Source organism: Olea europaea, chromosome 17 (genome assembly GCF_002742605.1).
Source record: "Olea europaea var. sylvestris chromosome 17, O_europaea_v1, whole genome shotgun sequence".
NCBI classification, from domain to species: domain Eukaryota; kingdom Viridiplantae; phylum Streptophyta; class Magnoliopsida; order Lamiales; family Oleaceae; genus Olea; species Olea europaea.
Genome location: NC_036253.1, coordinates 4,427,815 through 4,450,915, shown reverse-complemented (window position 1 = coordinate 4,450,915; position 23,101 = coordinate 4,427,815). Strand labels below are relative to the sequence as shown.

Sequence of the window (23,101 nt, the reverse complement as noted above, 5' to 3'; positions counted from 1 at the left end):
TGGAGAAGTTAAAAACAAACATCAAAACTTCCAAGGAAATTCAATCACTTGCTTATAGCAAAAAAGAATCACGAGTTCACATTTGAGCTTACAATATACATTTCACCAAAGAAACCTTCTTTCGAAACACAGCATCTTTCAAATCAGATTTTATATTTTAGGCCGCCATTGTGAACGTTACAAACTTCCTCTACTTTTGAGTCGATGGAAAAAGCACCTGCAAATCACAATGACTCAGGACTAGTCGAGGGTCTGATTCTTGAGGGCATCTGCATAAATCCCTGAATTCCACCAAATTTACTGCTTGAATCTCTAGGTGTGATAGACATTTTGTTCCAAGAAGCGTCAAATTAATCAAGATCAAGATATTCGTCATCAATACTCCTAGCACTCCCACCATCTACTATATCCATCGCGTTCTCACCAGCATCAGCAATGTCTTCATCACTCGTGCCTTCTTCCTTCGTTCTAGGTGCTTTCTTACCATTGACCAGTACACAAAATTTTACCATTTGGCCGGATGAATCTTCATATTAGTGAAGAAAAAAATGCATGCATCAGTTCAACATCTAGTAAATCTAATGGATCAGTGTTGTCTTTTGTTTCGTAAATTGAGCTTTGAGTTCATCGTTAAATCATATTTATTCTTGAGAAACATGGTAATTCAGGGTGGAGAGCTAACCCAAAAAAGCAAAGACAAACCTGTCAGATTTCCTTAGTAAACATGGATCAAATGGGAAAAATAAATCGACTCTTTCCACCCCACCAAATGCACTCGAACGTTCTGATTCCAACAGACCATAATCAACGAAGGTTTCAGGCACAGCGAATACCCGATTTGCTTTGGCAAGGCGGAGAAATTCTTCAACTATTGATGGCAGGCATACCTGTATTACATTTAGAAAATTAGAATTAACAAGAAACTAAAATAATCACCTAATATGGTACATAGATGAAATATGAAGAAAATGAAAAGGCGAGCAAACACCAAAATAAAAATAACATATGAATATATAATCCAAATTAAAAAGATACACATAGCCAAGACAAAAGTGGGCTAAACTTGATAATGTTTAATACAATATTTCACCTGTAGTGGGTTCAAAGGATGTTCAAGAATGTCCTCAATACGCATAAGAAGCAGTTGTGACTTGAGGCGAGGTATAGAAAGCATTGATTTCATGCGAAAGCAAAGCCACATACATAATGGCCTGCCAGAAATAAAATATCATTAACAGAGCTTCAAAACTGTAGAAAAATTGCAAGATGAAGCTACCAACAGAATTATATATGGAACCTACTCATTGTGATAACCTCAGGCCTTTAGAAGCGTTTCCTCTTTGTGGCCTTTAGAGCCTTCAATTCAATATTAAATCTTCTAATTGATGTGATGAAGTTGATTTCTTCTGTTAATTCAGGGGTTATATTATTAGTCAAGTGTTGATTTAGCAGTAAAGAACACTTTTTATTTGAACAGTTTCAGGGTATCAGTTTATCTTTTGAGCAGACTGGGGGAGCCATATCCTTCTATATGTCGCTAAAGGATATCCTGTCATCAGCATTTAGATGGAACATGTAGTTTTATAATCAATATATACTCCAGGTTTTTGCTCCTCTGAGAACAATAGGATATGTTAAAACAACCATCTTCAAAACTTATTTCATTGTTTTTTCCTTTAAGGTTTCTCTGTGAAAAACTAAAGCTTCATTATTATATTGCTGAGGCAGGGTAGGGGGTGTTATTGGCATCTAACCTTTGACCCAAACCCTTTCCCAACCACTCTTTCGTCCATAGCAGATTCAAGGAATTTGCTGAAGAAAAAAAATTGAACTGAGACATAGCATTGTCAAGTCATAATATATGCGTGATAAAATAATTTCATGCCAACCAGGCAACTCCTGAAGCCACATGCTTGCAATGCAATACGACTGCAACTAATAGGCAGCAGTTGACTGAGCTTTCCACTGCCAAGATTACTCAACTGAATGCTGTTTAGGCCTTTGTCCAATGGAATTGGTCATAGACTAAGGCCTAGGGCCCAAGACAAGAAAATCACGGTACAGAGAGTGGTCCTACTCTCAACATTAACGGGATACACTCTCTTCCCAAGATCTAATAATGAAAATATGCCTTTAAACCATCAGCACTATAAGCAGTTCAGTTTGCAGAGTGGAAACACTGGATTCCACAACCTTTTCAAGGTCGTACAAGACTGCTCATGTTCTTAGTCCACAATCACAAATTGATGTGAACTACGAGAAGTGGTTGTCTACTTGGTTACCATACTTCTCAATTTTCCTATTTACATAGACCAGCATGCAAGGCTGGGAAATCCTGCAAGTTGCACAATAAACCTTATAGCACCATTTAGTATATTGGTACTCAAGGCGATTTTGTACACACATCATACAACGCTCACTATCCTCATAGAAACGAGCTCAACAGTGCCAAATATATACTTAAACTAAATTTTTTATAAAAATTTCTAAATTATTTTGCAATCAAAAAATTTTTAGGAGAATTTCAAGATAGTTAAAAGCGGTGTTCCACCAACGGAGTCAATTTTGATATTCAAATTCAAGTGGCAGCAATTTCCTGCTTGCTTTCAAGAAGAATAAATTCTAATGCGTGTCTTTAGATGCATGTATTTTTGCAGTCAAATGCACGTCTTTAGACACTATCTAGAAACCAAAATGAATCAAAGGAGGAGAAATCTACCAAGCTTTATCGAATGAACTCTGCCAATGATCTCTCTTGTACATCAGTGAAGAGTAGATCAAAATGATGGCGACAGTTGAAAGGTATTAACGTCACTTCATGCATCTGACTTCAACCCCCATCCATGGTAACCACTAAATAATTTGAAAGAAACTGGTACTACATGGAAATTTGTTCTCCAAGTAAATTTTGTGATGAGAACTGTATGAGGCAACATGAACTCAGTCAATTTATTTCCTAGAAAATAACCAGGAAATGAAAAGCAGTCTAAAAGCAATCTTTTAGCCCCATCAAAGAACAAATTGAATGCAGCCTGGAAAGTTATATTTTTTAAACAATGGCATGTAAGGATAGCAAAAAAAAAGACATACCTAGCCGTCCAATATTAGAGTACAAAATCGTGTGAGCTGCTCTTTGGTATAGAATGAGGTAATGGATGTCCATCAACCTAGCAGCAAATTCCTGGAGCATCGTCAACCTTCAATACATATTGATTGCTTATGCTACTTTCATCGTTAACTTAACGCAATAATGAAGGCATTTACTCGTTGCACTTTCAAACACCAATCTGATTCAGATACTGCTTGTCCCGCCACACGTAAACAATCCACCCCCCTCCTCCCCACACACACAAAAATTAAACACGAAAAAAAAGAACACTGGTTATGATATGGAGCTTCAAAGCAGTGCAAAAAATTTGCAATAGTTATACGGATTGCATTTATGAAGCTCCCTCCAAACAACACATTAGGGTGTGGTGTGAAACAGGATGGGCCAACCCGAACTCGCCAGGCCTGCACTGAAAAGATCAGACCCAGGTTAGGCCAGTTTACAGGTGGGCCCACATTCATAAGTGGGTCAGTCCGGACTGGTCGTAGCTGCCAGTCCACTGAAATATTTAGAAGAAATTAAAAAAAAAAAAAAAATGTTGAAACAAAATTTGAAAGATGGGAATCAATTTCTGACCTGTTCCGAAGAATCAAGGCAAAGTTAATTTCTGCCTTAATTTCTCCTGGTAACGCCGGCTACGTCTATGGATAGGCAGGTTTTTCCCATTTCAACTCTAATGACGGCTAATAAAGAGGGTACTACGCTAAAATGTATGTTAAAGTTGAATAGTCTGGAGAACCACTAACTTATTTCCTGGATTCTTCCAAGCAATCCTTGTGTTCCATCACTGACAAATGTAAAAATATTGACACTTCATGTAAATTTTGACTCTCATTTCTAATCAACCATGCATAAAATAAAACAGTTAACATAAGTTTTCCACCTCAGTTGTCCTTCATTTTTAGGATCGCTTATCATGTCTTCTATCTCCAGATATCTTCCTTCAAACTGTAGAATTCATTATTATTATTATTATTATTTAGGCTAATCTCTCTGCAGCGTTCAATTGGCTTCTTGTGGCAACCATGTGTTCAAGTTCTCTAAACTTTTTTACTTCAGCCTAAATATTGTGGCCTACATTGGCACTAATCTTCGATTCAGATTCTGGCATGCTGGAATCTGAAATATTTCGACTGTTGGCTAACATCTACATACAGTTGCAAACTTCAGCAGGTACGACCAGGAATAAGTTTCAAGTGGAATACCAGAGGCCAAAATGACTAATTGTTGGCAAGATGACTCGATTTGAGGAGTTTAATAGGATGAAAAGCTCAATTGAATAAATACTCACCCAAAATGCTTACTCCCAACCCTAGTGAACTTACTTCACAAAGAAATCTTGATCAATGAGCTCAGTTTTCACAATGATCATCCATACAAGAAAATGAAAAAAACTCAACCAACCAATAGTTGGATGGTCAAAGGCATGCCAACCGATTAAAAATATAATCTAAAAATTCTAGCTTAGTACCTAAATAAGATTGATCTATGGATTAGAGCAGTTTCTATGATTGGCCTACTCCTGGTGGCGCTGCAATAGGTCCAGAAGTATACTCAGATAAAATACACATCCATTCCTCACCAAAATAAGAAAGAAAATAGATGGGATGTACTAACCAATATAAAAATGAAACGTTAGCCAACCAAAGATAGTGCAGGTTACAACTAGAATGACTGAGATTCTAACTTTGCAGCTTCATTCCACAACCAAGAGAGTCTTTTAATTGAGACACAACATTACAGATGAAATGATCGTTCAGTTCAAGCAAGAAGTACTCGAGAATAAAAGAAATCAGACTGCCCACAGCATAGACCCCTTAAAAGACACCACATATAATGGAATTTAATTTAAAAATTCAACTCCATAACGTATGCAGACATCCAATACCTGGCACCCCACATAAAAGACTTTATGAGCTCTCGGATTAACACCACCATCCTGTTTCTTGCAGTAACCATAACACCAATTTGCGACACTGAAACCTCACAAAGAAAAATGGAACTAAATCAGATATTTTAATAAGAGGAAATTTTTTGCAACCTCTCGGGTGAAGCAGCAACCAATGAAGCAGACACAAACTTTGCACAAGCCAAATAACTAGCAAGATAAGAAACAGCACTCATTCTGCAACAAACCAATAAAACTCAGTAACTTGCAAATGAACCCAAAAAATGACTAGACCAACTCATGACATGAGGTATCAAAGAGTGTCAATCTTTAAAATGAAGGTAGATAACTAGATCCAATAAAAAACAATAAACAAACTTGTCATTCATTTTAGCCACAGAAGTATGTGAAACCATTATTTGTCTACAGATGCAAGTAAGGGGGAAACAATTGACAGATAGAATTACGTGTATGAACTGAAAACAGTGAGTAATATGGGATGTGTTTCATCCTCATACAAATATGCAGGAAAAACATCAAGGACATATTCCATATTAACATTATAAGTAAGAAGGTTTTACTATTCAAACAACATTTTCTGGAACTTGTTCAGTCGCTGAAGATACAAGTCTCCTTCTTCAGACACATAATAATTATTGAATCATCTAAAATACAACCCCTATAATTTCATTGAAGAAATGGAAATACCAAAAAAACTCAACACATTTTCACCATATTTAAGAGCAAACATTCAAGTTTCCCAGCAAGGTACCACTATAATGTATTACAATCACATACATGAACCATGCTTCATTTACTGCGTTATATCAGGAGTAATAAATTGATTGAATGAGGCTCTACGCCTTTTCACAGCTTCAATTATCACCAGAAGATTTATCATCAGAAGACGTTCTTATCTCGTTTGAGAGGTTAAATGCAGAATCATTATCGATTCAAATAAAAAATTACTACCTTAAATTTTACAGTTACACGTGAACGTGATAAAGAAAATGAGCTTGGCATTTTACACAATTAGCCAAATATAGTAAAAAAGCAACTAACTAAGCTCCGCATGAAATTGATGCAGCATTTATAATATAATGCATAAAATGATTCTGGCCATTTAGTTTAACAGAATGAAAACAACCTTGTAGTTCATGCACAATGTCACAATATGAAAAAAATGCAAAAAAAATAATTTTAAAAAAAAAACGTATATACTACATGTTAATTAAGAAGGAAACTTGATTTTTACCTCCTTTCAAGATAGATGTGATTCACAAAAATTTCCAACAGCGTGCTTGCAAAAATCTTTCCACAATTTTCAGGATCTAGCGAGCAACTATAGAACATCACAAACTACAAAAGATGAGAACAAGTTTTAGTTATTAAATGATGAAACGACGCAAAAAGATAATTATTAGTGTCTATAAATAACATAATGAATAGAAGAAAAAATGAAATGCATAAGAGCACATTCATATTTTTACATGATGCTAACAACATGCCATTTAGGGAGTAAATACCTGGGCAAATTTTGATTTATATGCAGTCAAAAAAGTTTTCTGAAAGGACTAGAGGGTTTCAAACACCTGAAGCGTCATTGGTCCTTCATTAAGAAAGTCAGGATATCAAAGGAACAAATTAAAGAAACCATGGATGAGAATATTACTTGAATCAGACAGCCACTCTCACAACAGGATAAAAGGTGTTCAAACATTAGCACCATCAAGCTATCCAACTTTTCAGCAATTAAGTTTCCACCAAGAAATCTCTGTATGAAAGACTCCCTAGTGAGCTGAAAACACAGATTTTTCTATTAGAATGTGAAGGATGATAGAAAATATAACAAAAGAGCATCTAGAAGATATCAACAGTGGCATAATCAAATGAAAATCAAAGAACCACTATGTAACTTAGTTTCATGTCCTGGCAAAACTTAAAGATTGTCTTACTACTGAAATTTCAGCAATCTGTAAGTCGATTTCTTCAAGCTACAAAGAATATGTTTGGGGAGTGTTTATTAACCGAGAGAAATGAGTGGCAGAACCTTGGATAGTACTAGTGGGTTTTAAGAAATGTGTAGATAAAAAGTTGTTTAACCAAAAATGTTTATGAACACTTTCAAACATACTCTATTACATGTCAGCATAGCACTGTTTGTCATCCACCTCGCTCAAGTCTACAAAATAAAATTTGGAAAGACCTAGGAATCCTATGGGTTTCTTAAATTGATATTATGTTAAAATAATGTCATTATATACAAGAAACAGGCTATTTAAGCTTTGTCTAATTGCTTAGCAGGCTTTAAAATTGAGTTCAAGTTGAAATGAGGCCAACATGTTGACAGACTCTGAAGTACATTCAAATTCGAAAGTTAACTAACAAACCGATCTCAAATAAACTTTCACCAACAATATTGAGCCAACTTCAAGTACTTAGCCATGGTAAATTATACTCGTATTTGTATCCATGCTTCCTAGATTCCATCTTAATCAGATTAAAATGAGTCGTTCCTTCAAGTGTTAAATCAAAATACAGCAGTTGTTGAAGTTCTTCATTTCAGCACTTCATTTCAGCACTCCATACTGAATTGATGAAGTACTTAATTCAGTGTTATCACTTAAATGAATGAGGCCTACTTAAAATTAATTTAAATTCTAAGTTGAGGCACATTTATTTATAACTGCGATGCGTACCCATAGCTTACTGTTACCTAGTCTCTCAATCCGCTAGTTATGCACATAGAAGTGAATGTTCAATCTTTCTTCCATTCTAATTTATTAATATCAAAATAAAATCAAGAGTACAGAACCCTTACTATGTTGTAAATTGTAACAACCTATCATATATCGTAATGAAATCACTGCATTATTGTCTCCTGGCCGGAGCCATTGCTATCCAGCTATATAAAGGCATGTGTTTTGTAATGAAATCGCATATACCAGAGGTCACAAGCCAATCGTGCCAAACTAGCAAGATGAAAGAATCGAACTAACCAAGAGTGTAGAGAACAACGTTAAGGCAAGATGACAAATCAGCTATTCAAAGCTAGCGTAGATTACCGTGAAAGACCCTTCATCAAATATACAAGGTGAAAGCTAATTTTTTTAAAGTTACTTGAGTTCCCAAAAGGTAGTTTCATTTTTTTCAAGTTACAATCCCCAGCCTCGGGCAGTTGGATGACAGTACTTGATCAAATTGAAACGGAGCCAATTGCAACCAACAAGAAATCATTACAACTATGCTGAGCCCTAAATGGAGATAAATTCCAGCCACCTTAAGCATCTTGCTCATTTATGAACACAACCGAAGTTTGCATGATTTCAGTTACAACAGAAATGACGAAGAGAGCGATAAGAAGTGTTGGCATTCAGTTCAAGTTAAGAGGTTATAGGAACTACAGTAGATTCATGAAAAGCACCTCATCTCCATCTTGCTGAATATGATAGTCAGGTTTCTCAAGATCTTCCAGTTCCATGTCAAAGATACCTTTACAGAAATCATCCTGCAAAATGTCATCCCACGCAATTTCCACCTACTAGTAGACCAAGTTAAAGAAATTTAGACCAGTCACTGAAAGTTCCAATTCAATTACTAACTTAAGTGAGATTTTTAAAAGCTTACATCCAAATCTATTAGCCTATCCATTATTGCCAAAAGCATTGTGCTCCCAACAAGTTCATGCATTGCACCACTCTCCAATTTTAACATGTTCTCCACGTAAATCACAATGAACTGCCTTAGAAAATAAGCAAAACATCAAAACAAGTATCTAACCAAAGATTAAAAATTCAATCATTGCTAAAATGCCCAATTCGAATGCAACTTCGAAATATGATGTACTTCTCCCAGTTAAAAGTAGTAATTAATAATAATATGCGCCAAAGCCAAGCTTGTCATTGACTATAACAGAATACCATCTCTCTCATAAGTGTGCCTTAATAATGACCATCATTTCATATTATAAAATTGATGCACCTTACTTGAACCCAAGCAGAAAGAAATGAAAAAAAGCATCTACCCTATGCAGAAACCTGTATTGAATCCAATTCTTCCCCCACCCTATGTAGGGGGAAAATTAGAAGCTAAAATTGTTCTCTAACAACTACCATCATTAGCATAATGATGATTCGAAAAAAACAAAACCCTCATTCACGTTCCCTTATAATTGTATGTTCAAACTCGATAAGATCTAGAAATTTACTTCAGCTAACACCATCAAGACTATACATAAGGGATATGGAAATTTGATCTTACAGGTTCTTTCGTGTATATATTTGGCATTCTATCCGTGTCCATCTTCTCCAGTCTCAAAGAGGAAAGAGGAACTAAGTTGGCAATATGTTTCAAAGTTGAATGCACATGATCTAGAACTTGGCCCTTCTTAGCAAGACCCCGTGGTTGCTTTAGCATTTCAATGAAATATGAAGAGGAACTAGATGGAGGCATGAAATTGCTTACAAGCGTACCCAAGCATAAATCAACATAATCACCACTTGATGCAGCCTGAGCAGAACAATGGGTACATGATCAATCACTAGCGATATAAATGGTAACCAAAACTAATTGAAGTTATGACATATGACTAACATACCAAGGAGATTAGCAAATCCACCAACGCATCAATCACATCAGTCCCATAATTCCACAAGCTCATTCCAAATATCTGAAGTTTAAACCACTCATGAGAAAATTACAAAATGAATCAGGTTACATACAGCTATATTCATGTGTCCTAAAAAAAGGATTTGACAAAATTAAATTATGCAATCAGTGAACTCTTGGTTCTTGGTATCTCATCAATCTATGGATTTGAATTTAATTGTTTAGATTGATAGTAATTGCCAATGGAAACTCTACTCACTCGCGAACATGTAATCTTATACAATTTTAGTAACTCACGCCAGCAAGAAGACGCTGATGGTGAACAATGCTTATACAAGAAACTGCTCCATCCAGAGCTTTCAAGCATGTCTGCCACAAAATAACAATGATAAGAATTATGAAGCAAATTGCTAAGATAAAGCGAGATGTATCACTTGAAATTATCAACAAATTATAACATACCACAAGAAGGGCCACCTCCTCAGGGACTAGCCGTTCTTTGTAGTGCATCACTGCTACAAGCTGATTATAGAAGTCATGGTCACCCTATAACAGTAAACTCCACTCTCATTACTCCACCATTAACGAATCTGATTACTTAGCATGATTAACAGTTTCGATAAAGCTGAAATTCAAGTACTTCAATCTATTTTAACCTGAAAAGCAGCTTTAAGGGCATTCCTAACATGATATTCCAACTCTGAATCAGTGAAACTAAGCTCCTCCGTATCAGGTAACACTTATGCTTGCTCAGGTGCCAATTCTAGTCCCATTCGTCTTTTTTACACTCCACCAGCTTACTATAGCAGGTCTGAAGCAAATTATTTGGCAAATTAACAAGCAAATTAATATAGATTATGAACAATGAGATACTTAATTTTAAGCATGTATATTAAAATTACAAACAGTAAAAGATTCAAAATTGAATGCATATGAATTCATATACATGCATATATGTACGAAAAAGAGCTGAACTAATTCTTTCTTCCTCCAGGTATCGGTTAAAATGTGTTGCCGTCTGACAAACTGAGGTAAGTGAAGAGAACTTTGTTCAAACCCTAAACCAGTATTTCAACTACCGCCATCCCTTAACCCTGATTAATTAAGGACCCGACGAGAAGTTTAGTTGTTATTTAGGAAAAAAAAAAAAAAAAAGAAAGAAACGAGGTTGAACCCAACCTTGAGGGCTACATCGTCCTGCTCCTAGAGTTTTCTAGGGGAGGTAAATCGCGGGATGTGTTCCAATAGGCTAGAGAGTAAGAGCTGCTTGTACACTGCGCTTACAAGGAGTCTAATTTCATGTCTCAGTAATCGAACACCCACACTACGGCTGCTAGCAAGACGTGAGATAACATCATTCCTGTCATTTGCACAACTGACCTATGCCCCAAGAGTAAAAAAGTTTCGTTGTTATTTAAATGGACTTGGGCTGGTTTTTGAGTATCTGTTTGTGTAATAAATCCAGTAGGCCTATAACCGTCTTAGTTGTATGATCCAGCTCAGTGAGAGCCCATTTGTCGTGACTTTTGCTTTTGTTTTTACTTCGTGTAGATGAGCTTTTTGAAGAAAATTACTTTAATTTTTATTTATTCGAAAACTAATTTCTAAAAGAGTTTTTTATTCTGAAAAATATTTTTAGAGAAAATTACATTGAATTAGTTTTCTCTAAAAACCCTTATAATTAGAAAAAAAAATTTATGAAATTAGTCAAACGAATTCGAAAGCAACTTTTGGATGTTAAAATTCAGAGAGATGCTATACACACGAGGAGGTGGACAGAGTAAAAAAATAGGAGGTTGAATGGATTCACCTCAGCCCTTGATTTGAATTTCATAAGTTCAAATCAACGACTGAGGTGAATCCACCTTAGCCCCTATTTTTAACCCTGTCAACAGCCCTGTGTGAGTAGCATTAATGTAAAAGTCATGTCAAATTGGCACTTAGACTACAACTTGTGTTGGCTTTTTCTGTACTTTGCATAATAGAATCTGCTAATGATGGAATGATTGAATGATTTCGGGCGGATAACATAATGTGTAATTCATGTTAGTTTTGCTTGTGGTGTGAGGATGGTTTCAAATGGGTTACATTTCTTGTGTTTTGTGGTTGTGTGATGGGAATGATTTTAGATGAGCAACAAAATGTGTTATTCGAGTTTTGTGGTGATGGTAGAGTAGTTTTACATATGTAACTTAATGTGTTACCCATGTTTTGTGATGGTAGTGGTAGACGGTGGTTCGTAGATAGTGATAAGTGGTGCAAGGGCGATGATTGTGGTGTTTCGTAGATGATGCTGGTTGAACTAAAAATAAGAATAACGTAAATAATATATGGCAGCCAACACAATATATGACTCGTGTAAAATTAGAGATAAAAAGTAAGGGTAACACAATATTATACCTATGTAAAACCCGAGTTAAGGCGAAAACAAGTCTTTTCATTAGGAGTTCAAATAGACTATTAATTGATCGGAGAATAGAAGAATAGGCAAGCTACTTGAGGCTCCTTGCGTTTACTAGATTTGACACAAATATTATACAGTGGAATTTTTTTTAATAAAAAGTAATATATAATAACTCAGCATGTTACCCATTTTTTAAAAAATATGGTAACAGAACTTGTTACTTGTGAAAAATAGTGTTTTAACAAAAATTAACATATTATAACACAATATGTTACCCCAGATTAAAATGTTGTTTTGAAACTAAAAATATTGAAGTGTTAAATGAAGATGAAAAAGATAGAAAAATTTAATTTTTAAAAGAAAAGAAGGAATTTTATTAAAAATATATATATAAAAGGGGGTAAAGTGTAAACGATGAAAATAAGGCATTTTTAGAGAAAGATGGCATTTTTTTAAATATTTTACAAATTGCAGGGAGATAAATTATCCCCTTATCCTTATTGGAAAAGATTAAAACGGATTCCAGCTTCCTTGATTAAAAAAAAAAAAAAAAAAAAAAAACCATCTTCCTGCGAGCTCAACAATTTTACAGATATAATGTTTTGTAATTTAGTAAATAGTTTATTAATTAGTTAATATTTTTATGATTGGATCACTAATTAATTATTTCACTTGAGAAAAATATGACGTAAGAATGAAGATATAGCCCCCGTTTGGTTCCCATTATTTGCCCATTAAAATAAAAAATATGACCGTTATCCATCACATCAAGTCACCATATTTGACTTTCTATCTCTTGTGCGGGGTTCATAACGGTTATATTTTTCATTCTTATTTTTACATTAATGTGTACTAAACGAACCCATAGATAGAGTCGTGAAAAGTTGTTTTATGTCTAATTACTATAGATATTTAAATAGAAATAGATTGTTGAGCTTCTCGATCTTCTTATCTAGTTCTTAAAAGTCTTTAGTTAAACTTTAAACTGTATAGTGCAATATTGAATCTTTAGTGATTTGACTAAAAAAATTTTCAAAAGAGTTTATTACGGTCGAGCTTAGGCCACCGGAGAATATATTACAATGTACTATTGTTCCCTCGAAATTCTCCATTATTGTAGGTCCTTTACTCTAGTATCTAAAGTTTTAATTTAACTAGTTTGAATGTACAATTAATTTCATTAGATCTCTTAGCCCCCATTTTTGTGAAAATGAAAATTGGCGAAATAGTATTTTTTTGAAAAATGAGTGTTTGAAAAAAAAGAAAAAGTTTTCGATTTACATGTAATATTATTTTATGAAAGATTGTGTGGTTTTTCTATAGATATTTATCCTGTAATTTTTGAATATTGAAGATGATGTTATCACTTATTATGCAATATTCAACAAGTTAGTCGATTCGAATTCCAATTGAACCAAATTCAAGTATATAATTGAGTAATGTTATTCATGTTACTGATGTTAAGCACTAATCTAGGTAACAATTACGTAATATTAAATAATAGATTCATTTAAGGGCAAAGTGCTCATTTAATTAAATCTATAAAATGTACACCTAGATTGATTCTCTAGTACCACTTATGCTAGGTAATATTATTCCATATAATTCTCAACGATGGTACATTTGGTGCTACAATCAAATTACAAAGCTGAAACTTTGACAGACTAGAAAAACCCAACACAATATGACACTGAAATTACAATACAATAATCAGAATGACACAAGACTGAAAATGAAAACAATTTTGTCCCAACAAATGACAGATGATTATCAGTTAGTGCCACCAAGAACAGCCTTAAGTTTCTTGATTTGAGCAATATCAAGGAAACTCGTCTTGGCTAACAATTCAGTTGGCAAATTATTCTTAAAGAAAGCAAAGTCTGTGATTTGAAGACCTGGGTTAGCACTGCCAAAGCTAGCATATGCTAGAGCAATGGTGGTGCCAGAATTGATTTGGAAGTGCAATAATCCTTGTGGGAATACCATAACATCTCCCTTGTTCAGGGTTTTGAGGTAGATAACGTTGTCAAAAGACGAAATAAAGCCGGCACAGATTGTCCCCTCGATGACTACGAGGATTTCTGATGCACCGGGGTGAGTGTGCATCGGTACTACACCATCTACGGCCAAATCCAGCCGCGCAATGGAAATGCCAAGGCCATTGACACCGGGAAATTGGGCATCAAAGGCCGGGGTCACAGCAGCTTTGATGATATTGGATGTGTTTCCGGGAACCAGGCCTGAGTATGCGAAATCGTTCTCTGTGACAGTGGAAGGTTTCTTGCAAGAATAGCCTGCAGGTCCATTGGGCAATGATAGGTCTGCAACGCAGAAATCGACCACTGAAGCCTGAGAAGAGGCAAAGAGAAGTGTGAAGATTAATAGGGAATGGATAAACATTTTGATATGAAACGTAAAGAGTGGAAAGTATTTGCCGACGTGTATAGTTTTGAATCTTGATATGGTTCTATCCATTTATATAGACTGTTCTAGCCAGAAGTGAATTTAACCGTGGAAAAAAAATATTCACCTAGTCTACTTCAAATTTATTGGAAAGTCATACATAGACTACTATAGCAAAGATATTTTTTGATAATTGTTTAGTGATTTGGTACTGCCCTTTCCATGCCATGCATGCTGAGGGAGAAACGACAGATTCTAGGCTGTATGGCACATGATTTATGATCTTTTCTTAGAAAAATACAAGAATTCTCTTTTGCTTTGGAAAAATGAATTAAGAAGCATATTCTTCGAATGAAATAGAATTCCAGTTACGAAAGAAATGGAAAATGCTGGCTTTAATATGAGATTATATCATTGCTCCAACTTAAAATAAGAAATTCGATATCTACAAGAAAAATAGCTTTTTGAAACATGCAAACAATAATATTCATTAATTGCGCATTGCTGAAAAGGGTTTATCGCAATAGTCGGTAAACATATGTTGTCGTTGGTTACTAATGTATCATTTTGCAATATTCATTAATGTATCCTTCTATGTTCATTAGGCCAGTCATGCATAGAAGGAATTTGTAGTTGAAAAGTTATGGATTCAATAGAATGTGTAGCTAAAATTAATTCTTGATTTTCACTTAAATTTCTAATCTAACTTTTTTGTTTGAAGTGTTGAACCAAACATGAACTTAACTTGGACGCTATATAACAAAGAGTTATGAGAAGACTTACCTTAAAATGAGATAAAAATACTATTAACTATCCAATTTAGTCAATTAGATTTTTAGTATATTTTAATAAAAGATGATGAAATGTATAATTAAAGAGCTGATAAAAATTGTAAGTCTTATATGAAATATGTGGTTGAAAACGAGTTTAAAAAATGAGTTTTTAGAGAAATAGGGGCCAAATAGGGACTAATATTTCTTCCACAATCAAACTATTTATGCAACCGGGCAGTTTTCTCCGAGTGAACGAGACATAATTTTCTCTATATCAAAAAGAAAAAAAGTTATGAGCACCTTTTTTTCATCTTATCTTTATCACGACTCATGAATTGCAGTTTGCACAAGAAATTAGAAAAGTTCATGGAAATTTGAAATATGATAAGGATTGGTGTACATTTTTTTCAGAAATATCGCAGCATGTGGCCTATGTGGTCCAAGACCACTTGGAGAAAGAAAGAATTAAAGATATTATTGGTGCATAAGAAGACATTTGACAACCAAATGAGTCTTGCAATTTTATTTGTCATTTTGAAAGGAATGTGTGGATATAGTGACTTCCCTATCTTCTGGGTTTCACGGACCAAAGTAATTTAAAATCGTTTCTCCCTAATATAATTGAGATACTAGGTCAAAATCTATCTATACATGTGGCAAGTGTTATGCTCTAGTCCAATCGATTTTGGACATAGACACTTTTAATATATAATTGATGTAATTTTACATCAGATCAATTATTTAATTGAGATTCAATTAAATTAAAAAATAAAGTCTGTATATTCAAATCTCAATAATTTGTTAATCACAAGGAGTTGTAATTGTAAATTACAAATTACGTATGACTGAATCTTAAATCATCTGTGGTCGTATGTAATAATGAGATACGGATATCATTATTATAGATAGGCCATCATGTGTTGCATTTTTTACTTATGAAATAAATAGCTGATCTCACAAACTAAAGTGTTATGACATTTAAATAAACACGTGGATATTTTGTTATCGAACAAAACATTGTAGACCCGTTGGGGAGATTCCATATGGATAACTATATGAGTTTCAGTGGTTAATCTCTAATGATCAATAGTGAAATTAGTCATTCAACTTGAGATCATCGTGGTGCCTCATAAGAAGACAATCATATTTTGATAATGTTGGATGTTGCTCTGTCAAGGGTCGCTAATACGACATCGTTTGAGTATGTCAACGATCAATAGACGATTCGTCACTCTTAGATAGTAAGATATTATGATTTACATTTCATTCAATTAAGTTGATAATGAAATCCTTAGTCAATGTATTCTCATAAATCGAAAAGAAATTTCCGACTTATATTGACTTAATAGTGGAATGAAAAATACAATCGATAACTGAGATTGATACATATCAATATCTCGTAATTGATCGGATCATATTGACGAAAAGATTATAGTTTCATGATAAACGAATAAGTCTGATTTTGTCATACCACGTGATGTTTACCATCACACGTACTGCCTAGACATTGCTAGATGTCAATATGGGACGATGAATATGGATTGGTGATACATTAAAAATGTATATTGTAATTTATCAATTTTTATTATATCAAAATAATAATTTACGTCATTAGGAATCGTAATAGGCAACATAATGGGTCATACACAAAAGAACAACAAAAAGAATGAGATTTACCAATTAATTAATTACAGGTGTTGGAAAATTAATTAGTTGGGTTGCTTCCTAATAGACCCGAATTAAGTAATCGGATCAAATAATTCATGGACCAAAATTAATTAAATGAATTAATTAAATATTAGATCGAGTTAAATCTAACAGACGGGTCAAGTCCATTTGGACTTTATATTAATAGGTTACTAGAGTTTGAAAAATATGTAGAAAATACAATTCTTATTCTTGCTGGTATAAGAAAAGTAAACTCTAGTTCTTTCAATCTTGTTTTCTATGTAAATTTTCATTAGAGGTTGAACAATAGAACAACTATAGATCGTAGATCATGATTATTCGGGTTCAAGATAAGCAAAGGAGTTTGCAGAATTTATCAAAAATATAACCTTCTATTACAATTTCTATCTAAATACAAAGCAGATTTGTGATGAGAATTGAAAATTATTTTATTTTGTAACTGTGCGTGATTAAGTAAATTCCCAATAGCCAGTATGTTGGAACTTGAAATTTCATCTTAAAAGATGAATCTTATTAAGAAAAGTTATTCAAGTCTATATATATAAGTTGACGTCCACAATTAATTTTAATTACATATTTCATTGAACCCTCAACTTTCAAACACATGTTCATCAGCTTTTATTGAGATCTTTTAAAAATATAATTTTAATCACCATCAAACGGGTGCTTAACATGTCTCATAAGATGGCGACTCATTTGAAAAAACAATCTTGGAGTCCAATTCCTAGTTTGAGCTTTAGACAAAAATGAATTGCTAATTGGAGCTTTTTAGACTCTAATAGATCGATATAATATTAAGATTTGATATTTCATCTTAAAATATTGACACTATTAAGAAGAGTAGACTAAATATTAGAGCATTGACAAAACTCTCTAAGTACAAGATACTTTCTACTCTAGAGGGTCAATACTTAAAAACGATGCTTTCAATGACTCTGTTTTAGTAATTTTAACTCTTCAAATTTGAAGAGTTAAACTCATTTCAATTTTAGATTTAAGTGACCTAGCCTCCTAGGCAAATAACTCATTTCAATATCTTGTTCAATTCTCAAAATTGTCCAAATTCATCGATCTATATTTAAATTTTGTACATCCCTTTTACAAATCTTCAAGCCTCAATATTGCCATTGCAGAAAACTAAGGTTTTATTTTATACTCTGAGTTTGTGTACGTGTTTGGTAAAACATATACAAATGTATTGCATAATATTTGAGTTATAGAATATTGGATTGCGCAATGAAAATTGCTTTTGATAGTGGGCTTCTCTTCTTCTTCTTTTTTAATGTTTAGGAACTTTCAGTTTGTATCTCATTCATAACTTTATTAATTTGAAATTAATGTTCTTGCTTCTTTCTGTTTTGTATCAATTCCGTGTATCTCTGAGTGTTCTTGCGTTGGCAATTAATTTGCAATTAAGTGAGATCTTGGATTTCAACTTAATGTTGTGAGATGCCAAATGTTTTTTGGAGTTCTTTGTCGTTTGGAAAAAAGTAGAGGAAATTGCACAATAGCCGGCATTTAAAGATTACTTTTCAAAATTCAAGTACAAACTTTAATTAATCATATATCTGCTATATTATCCTTAATCAACCTCAACCAATCTCCAATTCCATTTTCAAACCTAAATCTCTCTCTCTCTCTCTCTCTCTCTAAACCTAGACATAACTACAAATTTGCCCAATCGACGCTGTGGAGTTGATGTTGTGGTAACTGGTAAATCTGGTGTGGTGTGGTGAGAATGATCGGTGGTAGTGCATTTATGCGTCTGCGCAATGACAGCGTCACGATGTCGTAGAGTCGATGCTGTGGCGAGATTGACTCCAGTCAGGTGTATGAGAACGACAGCNATCAGCCACAAATATGATCCCTTGGGTGTTTTCGAAGTAGTGCCTCCATAATGGACGGGTTTGTGAATAGTTCTACTTGTATTTTGGGAATGAATCAGTGAGTGAAGCAGTTGTTGTGAGGTAGTGAGGGTGGCGGTGGTTGTGTTGTTGGTGTGTTTGGTGGTGGTGGTGATAGTGATGTGTAGGTGTTTGTGACCAACAATTAGGTGTTTGCAACCAACTATTTAAGCATCTGTGACAAATGATTAGGTGTCTGTGACCAACTATGCAGGCATATATGACAAATGATTTAGGCGTCTGTAACCAAAAATTAGTGGTGTAATGAGGGTGGCAGTGTTATTGCGGTTGTTGGTGTTTGCTAGCAGTGGTGGTGTGCTGTGGATGTAGTGTAATGTGCGGCGGACCCATAGAGGTGGTGCTGTGGGGGTGCAAGTTGGTTGTTAGGGTGACTACCAGTGTTTTTTTGTTTGCGGTGTTCCGTGACCTTAAAATTTGGTCTGTGAATCTAAAATTGATAATCTGTGACCAAAAAATAATCCTGATTTCAACGATTTGTTCCGACTTTAAAATTTGATAATTTGTGGCCAAAAAATAATTTGTGACCCATAAACATTTTGATTTGTGACGTCAAAATAATCTGTAATCTGCAATAATTTTAATTTGTGACCTCAAAAAAATTCGTGACCAATTAATTTGATGATATGTGATCAGTAAATAAATTCGTAACCCATAATTGTGACTCTGTGACCATTAATTATGTAACTGTGACTTTATTATATTTAATTAATAAATTTTCAATTAATTAATTATACATAAATCTAAATTTTGAATTTTTAAACTTTGTACTTGATTTGTGAATTGGTGTAAACAATGCGCCTTACATATGAATTTTTCCCAAAAAAGTATTATTGTTTACCCTTTTTTTTGTGCAATGGCAATGTGGACAACAGATGTTAAATCCACGCGTACAAATTTCGACACGTTTAAACCAAAGATATGGTTGAAGAGTCACAACAATAATTAATGTAGGAGATACTCTATGATATAAGAAGAAAATGTTCGGGGATCGATAATGTGATTAAGAGTAATAATTAAACAAAAAAAAAAAAAATCAACCGCAAATGATTCTGTCATAATATAATGAATCCAAACACCAATAGACGAGCAAGAAAGAGTTCTAATTTTAGGTATATAAAGTTTAGGTAATTTTGTTCTCAATCCCTTCAACTGTTACAAGAGCTGTTATTTATAAAGTTGAGGTCGATGTGGTCATTGCTGGATCAAAATCACGTGGCCTCATCCCATTAATGAGAGGCCCACATCACTCCTTGTCATATATTAATTACATTGACAATAAGCCAGTCACCCCTACACCCCATGTTGACACTTATGACATTCGATAATACAAATGTTACATTAATCATTCTTAAAAATATTTTTTCAAGCCCCTTTTAAGGTAGGAAATACTTCGACATTAAGAGAGGGCTTTGAATGTGCAGAGGTTTAGCCTGCAAAGGATGTGCTTTGGCCAAAGAACTTTGGATGAAGAGAGTGCTTCGCCCAAATAATAGCTTTTTCCCTTTATTTATTTTTGATCTTGTTGACTGCTAGTTGTCTATATGTAGTGCCTCCATGTGGCTTCGATAGTAGACTCCATTAAGAGCTTTAGATATGAGGTGTAACAATTATAACTGTGGTATACTTTTTAGCACATTTTGGCTTGATTTTTACATTTTGTTGTTGTGTTTCTTTTAGTTGTGCTTTGTGTTTTTCTTGGGTAATTTCTTCGTGGTTTGGCAACTATCTTTGTTGTTTTTATTACTTTGATATGGAAAAATTGAAAGAGAAAATCATAAATCAATTGAAAAATCAGAACTTACAAAAATACAAGTGACTTTCAGTTTGGGTGTTAGATTTACGTGAACAAGTGAAATTTGAAAATCTTTTTCAATTCTGTACAATTTTGTTGAGGTGACTAAGTGTCAAACTTTCATGGTCAAATTCTTGTTTTAGCGTTTTTCTGTTTTAAGTTAGTTTAAAGATATTTTCAACATTTTTGCAATTTCCTAGTTCTATTCGAATTTGTCTATCGAAGTAGGGTTTGGTCTTGACGCTTTAAATATGTGTTAAGGGTTTAAAAATCTCACGGTCGTTTTTGAATAATAATATTTCAAATTTTAATTATTTGGTTGATTCCAATATTTCTGATGTTCGTTTAAACAAAATTCAAGCAACATTCATTCGCGTGTTATGAGCAAGGCACTTTTATTATTATTCACATTTACATCCTACGTCATACTTGCTTAGATTAATTTTTGTGTGGACCAAGAAAGAGTTAGTATTTTGTTATTGAATTGCATCTTTGTGAGACAATAACCCAAATGGTCATTAAACTTTGCAAAAAAAACTTAAGGGGTCACTGATATTTAAAAATCATTCAAGTCATCGCTGAACTTTACTAAAGGTTTCCATAAGGTCACTAAACTTTAAAAATTATCACATTCATAACTAAATTTTGCAAAAAGTTTCCACGGGATCACTAAACTTTGCAAAAGGCTTATTAAGAAATAATTGAATTAGTGATCTCTGGGAAACCTTTTGCAAAGTTTAATGATGTATGGAGTGATTTTTAAAGTTCAATGACCCCGTGAAAATCTTTTTCAATGTTTAGTGATAACTTGTGTGATTTTTAAAGTTCGGTGACCCCATGAAAACCTTTGCAAAGTTCAGTGACCATTTGGGTTATTATCTCTTCCTTTGTTGTTGAATTTGTTATTTTATACTGGGTAAATTATCTCTCTCTCTATTGTTGTAATTTCGTCGACTAATTTGAAAGATGTCATACTGAAATATGATTGACTGGAAAAATGATTCCATTTTATAATTGAGATGTAATGTATAATGCGAATAAAGTTTCAACGAACTCGGAAAAATAAAGATTTAAGAAAGAAGCAAAATAAAAAATATAGTGCTAAATCAAAACAAGAAAAGGATGCGCGTAGGAAAAAGCTCGAAGAAAAGAAATCAAAGTATGATGGTAAAGGGCACAATTGTCTTTTAAAGTGACCTCGAGAGGCAAATTTGATTTTCGAAAGGTCGTTGATGGATTATGCTAATTAAAATTGGTCATGGTCATCAGGTCATGTAGATTTTAGAGGTAACCAGGACATTTATTGGTGAACAAGGAGAGCATTTACAAACTATGGGCTGTATGGCCTAGGCCGAGCAGTAGGCTTCGTTAGAATGGATAGACAAGTTCTACCCATTGGGTCATCAAAGCCTAGGCCCATTTATGATTCCGTTGAAGCCCTGAAATCATGAACCCTTGGACAATTAAAAGCACACACTTTGGGAGACAAAAACACGTAACTGAATCTTGAAGAATAGCCTGCAGATTGCTTGAGTTCAAGGAGGAAGAAGCAAGAGGGAATTTTTTAAGTCAAAGGCCATGGCTTCAATATTACATTATTATTTTTTAATACGAAAATGTTATGTTTAGAACTGTTATGAAAGCGAGATAGATTTCAAGTGAATGATAAACACGAGTATGGGATGTAAAGCTCCCCGTGAATAGTCGAGTTCTAGTTTTATTCACATTTCTCATGCCATGAGTGCATAATATTCCCGTTAGGTTTTGCTTGAATGATAAACATGAGTTTTGGGATGTAAAGGTTCAATTGAATAGTTGAGTTTGGGATGTAAAGGTTCAAGTGAATGATAAACACGAGTATGGGATGTAAAGCTTCCCGTGAATAGTCGAGTTCTAGTTTTATTCACATTTCTCATGCCATGAGTGCATAATATTCCCGTTAGGTTTTGCTTGAATGATAAACATGAGTTTTGGGATGTAAAGGTTCAATCGAATAGTTGAGTTTTTGTTTTGTTCACATTTCTCCTGCATTGTGTGTTGGGGCGGAGTCAGGAAATATTTTCATTGCGGGTATAATTTAACCTAGGGGCGGATCCACATGGGGTACAAAATTTTGCCCCCCCCCCTCCTTTTTAACAATCTACTTTGATGCACTCATCGAGATGTCAAATGAAATCAAAATATTGCATTCTTAATACCATTTCGAAGTGCTCATGATCTAGTTTTTCACTCATTAATGGCTTACGAAGTGGTCAACTATAGCAAAAGTTATGACATGTTAAAGTAGGGCGTTTGAAACTAGTATTTTGATAATTTCGATAATATCCTAACTTTAAAAATTCGTTTGCAATCATGTGCTATTTGAATCCACAAATCGTCTATGCCATGTAAAAGTTTGTTTCGAAAACTACATCGTTTTCATATCAAATGGTCCAAACGGATATTGAATATAGTTAAATATGTATCAAATCCAAACGGATATTGAATATAGTTAAATATGTATCAAACGT

At 34.0% G+C, this 23,101-nt stretch overlaps 1 protein-coding gene and 1 pseudogene across 1 annotated transcript; both read right to left on the bottom strand.

Moving 5' to 3' along the window:
* LOC111366103 lies at positions 1–10,416 on the bottom strand (annotated as a pseudogene).
* Positions 10,417–13,568: 3,152 nt separating this feature from the next.
* LOC111366102 (auxin-binding protein ABP20-like) lies at positions 13,569–14,499 on the bottom strand. The gene has a single exon (XM_022986757.1). It carries the CDS (start codon positions 14,482–14,484, stop codon positions 13,780–13,782), a length of 705 nt encoding a protein of 234 aa, XP_022842525.1. The 5' UTR covers positions 14,485–14,499; the 3' UTR covers positions 13,569–13,779.
* Positions 14,500–23,101: the final 8,602 nt, after the last annotated feature.